Source organism: Lolium rigidum, chromosome 3 (genome assembly GCF_022539505.1).
Source record: "Lolium rigidum isolate FL_2022 chromosome 3, APGP_CSIRO_Lrig_0.1, whole genome shotgun sequence".
Taxonomy (NCBI): Eukaryota; Viridiplantae; Streptophyta; class Magnoliopsida; order Poales; family Poaceae; genus Lolium; species Lolium rigidum.
In genome coordinates this window covers 130,942,948-130,949,448 of record NC_061510.1, presented here as the reverse complement: position 1 = coordinate 130,949,448, position 6,501 = coordinate 130,942,948, and the positions used below count along the sequence as shown (strand labels likewise).

Here is a 6,501-nt window from a genome sequence, read left to right as displayed (position 1 = left end):
TTAGGACGATGGCCAATCCCTCTGTGGCCCTGTTATACATGATATCAGGAACTGACAGCCTTCTTTTCTTCATGCTCCATCGGACATGTTCCTCGTGTTTTGAACGTTGCGTCTCATATGGTGGCCAAGCTTAGCGAGGCTTTAGGTTGTTTGGTGTGGGATGGTGTTGCTCCGGATTGCATCTGCGAGTTCCTTTGTAATAGCATTATGATTATGTGATCAATAAAGCTTGACGTTCTCTAGGAAATAATCTTGATACTATGAGTCCTTTCTTCTCTTCCAATTTTTTCCCTGAAGAAAACTTGATAGCGCAGTCTGATCGGACAGGCCGAGTGCACAGCCCAGCATCCAGGCCGGTCTCAGGCTCTAGTTTTCTGCCAAAAGCCGGCCATTTTTTCGATAAAGGATGCTTTCATTACTTTTTATAAGCAATTACATCCAGCCTTTGCATAACCAGGATGCACACAGCCGTTTGTGTTGTCTCAGGTTCGAAAATGATAAAAACAAAAACTAGGCAAGATACATATCAGGATGAAACATATAACGCCTAAGAAGAAGGTGGGGCATCTATCCGTAGACTATGCTGCCACCCATGTTGGGAAAAAGTATCCCTCGCCGCAGCCTCCAACCGTATTCAGACCTCCGTAAACAGGTCTCGGTTCTCCACTCGCTGAAGAGGTAACCACGAACGGAGATGACTTGCAACAAAGAGCAATTTATATCATTAAAAATCTTGTCATTTCTACATAGCCAAAGCGCCCAGATAACTGCTAGCGCCCCCACCCTAAGAAGCAACTTAAACCTTGAATCGACACCATGAAGCCAATTACCAAAGATATTGGCAACACTAGTCGGAGGATACAGGGTAGATGCTACTTGAATGATCGACCATATAGATCTCGCGAACCGGCACTAGAAGAATAAGTGCTTGATTGTTTCGTCCCGATGACGAAAAACACATCGAGTACTCCCATGCCAATTACGCTTAACAAGATTGTCTTTGGTGAGGATTACCCTCGACGAAGATACCATCCAAAATTTTTAATTTTTAATGGTATCTTCATCTTCCAAATCTTTTTATTATTATCAACTGGTAGATCAGAAAGAAGGATCGCGTTGTAGAAAGATTTCACAGAGAAAGCACCATTGGCATGAAGGTTCCATCTAAATTCGTCCGGTTCGTCCGATAATTGAATATCCCCGAGCCGTTGAATTAAGGTATTCCATGCCGCAAGTCTTTGTCCAAGTAAAACCCGTCCGAACGTCACATTCGGGGGTGAGGTAGCCATTACGGTAGCAATGGTATCACCTTGACGACGAGCAATCCTATAAAGAGCTGGATACTGTTCACTTAGGGGTGCATTGTCAAGCCAAGCATCTTCCCAGAAACGTATTTGTGCTCCATTTCTGATTGTGAAAGTGCCATGGCGAAAAAAATCATTTTTTGTCGCCATTAGCCCGACCCAGAAGTGAGAATCCCCTGGTTTCCAAACCATTTGGGATAATGTCTTCGAACCGATATACTTTCGCCGAAAGATAGTCTGCCAAGTCCCATCCTCAGTGAGGAGCTTAAACAGCCATTTTCCCAATAGGGCCGAATTCTTGACTGCCAAATCATAAACTCCAAGCCCACCTTGGTCTTTGGGACTACAAACTATACTCCACTTAACCAGTCGGTATTTCTTTTTCTCGCTGTCCCCTTGCCAAAAGAATCTGGATCGATAATAATCGAGTTTATGCAGAATTCCTTTTGGTAGGATGAAAAATGATAACATATACAGTACCATATTTGTGAGTACCGAATTAATGAGTACCAATCTTCCACCTAGGGACAGCAACTTGCCTTTCCAACTACTAAGGCGTTTTTGTAGTCTTTCTTCCACTAATTTCCATTCCGCGATTGTAAGTCTCCGATAATGAATCGGAATACCCAAATAACGAATCGGAAATTGGCCTTGCCCACAACCAAACAACTCTGTGTATAGAGCCATATCATTTTGGGCATCACCGAAACAGAACAATTCACTTTTATGGAAATTGATTTTCAATCCTGACAATTGCTCAAAAGCCGCCAAAATTAATTTCAAGTTTTGAGCTTTTTCAAGATCATGATCCATAAATATAATTGTATCATCGGCATATTGAAGTATAAATAAGCCACCATCAACTAGATGTGGAATCACTCCTTCAATCTGGCCATCAGCCTTAGCCCGCTCTATGAGTATAGCCAGAATATCCGCTACAATGTTAAACAACATCGGTGATAACGGATCCCCTTGGCGTAACCCTTTTCGTGTTTGGAAATAGTGACCGGTGTCATCATTAACCCGGATTGCGACACTACCTCCATACACAAAATCATTTATCAGAGCGCGCCACTCTGGAGAAAAACCTTTCATCCTGAGTGTTTGCTGTAGAAACGACCACTTGACTTTATCATACGCCTTTTCAAAATCTAGTTTTAAAATAACCCCATTTAATTTCTTAGAATGCATCTCATGTACCGTCTCATGCAAGACCGCCACTCCATCAAGGATGTTTCTTCCTTGCATAAAGGCCGTCTGTGATGGCTGGACTACATGATCCGCAACCGTATTAAGTCTAATGGTGGCCACTTTCGTAAAAATCTTGAAACTTACATTTAATAGGCAGATAGGTCTATATTGTTGAATCCTTTCTGCCTCATTAACTTTCGTAACAAGATTACTTCACCAAAATTTAGACGAAATAATTCTAGTTGTCCAGAGTGTAGGTCACTGAACAAATCTAGAAGGTCCGATTTAATCGTGTCCCAGAAAGTTTGATAAAACTCAGCTGGGAAACCATCAGGACCCGGTGCTTTGTTGCATTCCAGCCAAAAGCCGGCCATAAAGCCTGAAATATATGATGTCCCTTTTTTGAGGGAAAAATATATGATGTCTCTTACTTAGAAGTAGCTGCAATAACAATACATTTTGTTCTTCCTAAAATAATCATCAATGTAATTTCAAATGGAAACTTTCTGATTTTGATCTTGTACTTTTGTAAACTAGGCGGAATAACAGGCTACATGGAATCATCCGATAATGCCAACCACCATATAGATGGGTAGTACAAGAAAAGTTATTGAAACTTGACTCCAAACACGTGTTAATTGCAACACACGTACCTTTTTCAAGTTAACTGCAACACATGTTCATGCTCTTTATAACTTTATTAAATGTGAAGCAATGTGGAGACCGAAATTTTCAAACGCAAAAGAACGTGGATCTTCTTTCAGTAATAAGTACCTACTCTGTATGCTTATTCTCATATTGACAGGGCTTATCTTTCTTCAGGTTACTGGACGTGGACCCTCTTTCAGTAGAAGTACTTACAGAGCACCGCATCTACAGCTTAGATGGTGCTTTAGAACTCCGTCCTCGTATAAACTTCTGCATATTTGCGAATTGCTCCTTTGTCATGCCATTGTAATATTTGACAGCTCTTTCCTGAAACCATTGCAACGCTAGAATAAGATGGGCGCCTTCACTGAGTATAGCAACAGCAATAAAAGCAAATTCGATTCTTCTTTCTGTTTCCAGTCCAAATAAGGACCAGTACAACTTCAAGGATCATAACCAGTAAGCACAATAATCAGCTACAAAGCTTGCTTAAAATCTGAAAACGAGTTTAACACTGTAACTGGAGTACTTCTTAAGGAAAATTTTAAGACAGCCCCAATCTATTGACTGTCCAGTCTTTAAAATACAAAGACTAGACTGAACATGGTGACCAATTTACCCCCTACGATAGGCACTGACGTCTTTCGTATGGTGTATTTAGCATTCGAGATAATACTATACTTCATACTTGGAATATATATTATATTAATAACTTGTGTCAATACCGTATTTGTAAATACGAGGATAAGAAAAAAAACAGGTCACAACAAATGAATGAACCTTAGACTCGTCATATATTTTACTGTGAAAATTCAACTTGACTTCGTAAAAATAAGTGAAACGTTGCATGACTTACTAGGAGGTCTTACCTATTGAAAGGTAATGGGATCCCTAAATCCAACTTTGTGCCCAATACGGACAAGCACAACCGGACTGTTATAACTGAATAGAGATAAAACTACAGGCGATGTAACAAATCATCCTAATTCTGTTAGTTTTCTACTGAAGTAAAAAAAAAAGGTAGGATTCTTAAAGAGGTCACTGGAGCATTTACAGCTACAAGTGGATTGCCCACTAATATGAAGAGAGAGTAGGGGGTGATTCTATCTCTTCCATTTTGGGATGCCCCACTGCCTCCTCAAACTTATCTAAGATTGCCCCTTTGTAACGAAAGCTCCCAAATAATGTCCATCTCCCTACCCTTGATGCTATTGACTGACAAACGAATTCAATTGTTCTCTAATTCTCTATGAATTTAATACTATGGGAAGTTGGTTAACCTTAAAGTTTGCCATTTCTGCCCTACCGGCTTACAAACTACCTCAGTTGTTGGTGGAAGAAACTTGTAATACAAGATTTTTGTTCCGAAATAACGACAAGAAGGGCACATTTCCTGAATATAGAAGGCTGCGTCACTGTACTTCTACTTTTATGTTTCCAGTGCCAACAAGGTCTACTACAAGAAACCATATCGGGCAGAGGATCAAAACCAGTGCAATAGACAATATTGAGCAAGAATGCTTGCCTGTTAACACAGAACAAGAATTCAAGACTGCAACCAGTGTTAAAGATATTATAACGTCATACTTCTAGTGCACCAAACTATTCTAATTCTGCCTAGTTTTCCATTAACATGTCGTGGTTAAAATTTTGCACAGCAACAAGTCAAAGTTAAATATTTTAAGCACCATATAGAAAGTAAACAAATAGTGTTAATTGTAAGCTAGTAAAAAGAAATTGCATACAAGTATTATGCTCCATCAATGTATAATTCCGGACCTTTTCAAGAACTCGGGCGTGTTCCATGTCCAGCTGAAGCCCATCATTTATAACTGATTTGTATAGCACCACCAAGTTGCGGTTGTTCTTCGTAATGGCCTCGGCAACCTCTATGGCCTTCGTCAGCACCTGACTATCATCCACAATGTGGTTCACAAGTCCCCACTTCTCCCCCAGTTCAGCAGTGATAGGCATGCAAGCTAGCGACACCTCCCGTGCTCTATTTGGCCCAATGAGACGAGAGAGCTTCTGTGAAAGACCCCAAGAAGGGAATATCCCAAACCTGCATCAGATTGAACGAAGTGCACAAATTAGATGGCAAATGGCATGAAGCCAAGCAGGATTCCTATGTTGTAGGACAGTGCACATATGGAGGATTTCAGTGTGTTCAACCGAATTACAGCCTTGCAGGACTGCAAATTATTTGCAGCTAATCTTATGTTTGAATTTGAACATTCCAAGATTGCCTTATTCGCCGTACGTTCCAAGCAAAAGGAACACTGAAGGCCCAACCTGAAAGCTAAGGTGTTCGGGTACATCACACACTAGCACACACGAATCATACTAGTACATCGTATTAAATGCGAGTGAGGTAGTAGCCCATACTATGTACTCCTAGGTTTGATTGTACTGGGAAATGATTGTACTGGGAAATAATTAAGCAGAATACGGATAACATCCTACTCTGTTTGATTGTAATCTTGCTCGCAAGACCAGCCAGATTTGATTGTAACCCGCGAGAATCAATCAATGCTTGTGTAGTCGTGTCGCAGTGTGCTACTCCTACTGCCGCGCAGAACAAGAGAGACAGAAGCGTGTTCGGAGAGAGCTAACTTGGCGTGTGTGTCGAGGAACTTGGCGGAGCGTCCAGCGACGATGATGTCGCAGGCGAGTGCGATCTCGAACCCGGCGGTGACTGCGAACCCGGCGATGGCGCCGACGATGGGCTTGCGGCAGAGCTCCATCTGCTTGACGGTGTCGGCGGCGGGGTCGTTGACGTCGGCCTTGAAGATCTCCTCTGCCGCCTGCAGGTCGGCCCCGGAGCAGAAGGCGCGTCCTCGCCCCGCGAGCACCACGGCGGCCACGCCGTCGTCGGCGTCCAGCCGCCGGAACGCGGAGGCCAGGGAGATCATCATGGACCGCGTCAGCGCGTTGAGCGCGTCGGGGCGGTTGATGGTGACCACGGCGACCTGGGACCCCGGCCCCGCCGGCTCGACCAGGATGAGGTCGCCGGAGTCCGGCGCTGCGGCGGCCATCGAGGTAAGCTGTGTGGGTGGACGGATGGATCGGGTGGGTATTCGCGTCTCGATTTGGTTGGGCAGCTAGCTCGCGGCTTTCTGTTTGCTCAAGCAAGCAAGCGAGAAGCGACGTTTTGACTTTGAGGCTACGCGTGGTGTGTGTGTGTGTTTTAATGGCGAAGTGGTGGCCAAGATGAAGATGCGCTGCACCCAACGGAACGGAACTGAACAATCAGGGATGGTCCTCAATCTTCGTTTTTCGTTTTCACATGCTGATAAGGTTGGTGATGTGTCATGCGACCGTGAGAAGAACGCGACGCAGCTAAGTTGGATATATACCC

General features: G+C 43.3%; 1 protein-coding gene across 1 annotated transcript; it reads right to left on the bottom strand.

The window, feature by feature from the left end:
* Positions 1-3,038: 3,038 nt before the first annotated feature.
* Positions 3,039-6,266, bottom strand: LOC124702337 (probable enoyl-CoA hydratase 1, peroxisomal). Its single transcript, XM_047234465.1, has 3 exons — positions 5,757-6,266; positions 4,923-5,205; positions 3,039-3,470 (listed from the first exon to the last, which is right to left on the bottom strand). Exons 1-3 carry the CDS (start codon positions 6,176-6,178, stop codon positions 3,369-3,371), a joined length of 807 nt encoding a protein of 268 aa, XP_047090421.1. The 5' UTR covers positions 6,179-6,266; the 3' UTR covers positions 3,039-3,368.
* Positions 6,267-6,501: the final 235 nt, after the last annotated feature.

Bases quoted from the DNA above. Each gene is read 5' to 3' on its own strand.
- LOC124702337 (XM_047234465.1), bottom strand. From the start codon at position 6,178: ATGGCCGCCGCAGCGCCGGACTCCGGCGACCTCATCCTGGTCGAGCCG. The intron at 5,206-5,756 runs GTTAGCTCTCTC...AATCTGATGCAG, and splicing joins TTCCTCGACACACACGCCAA to GTTTGGGATATTCCCTTCTT. The intron at 3,471-4,922 runs GTCCGGAATTAT...CAATGGTTTCAG, and splicing joins ACGCCCGAGTTCTTGAAAAG to GAAAGAGCTGTCAAATATTA.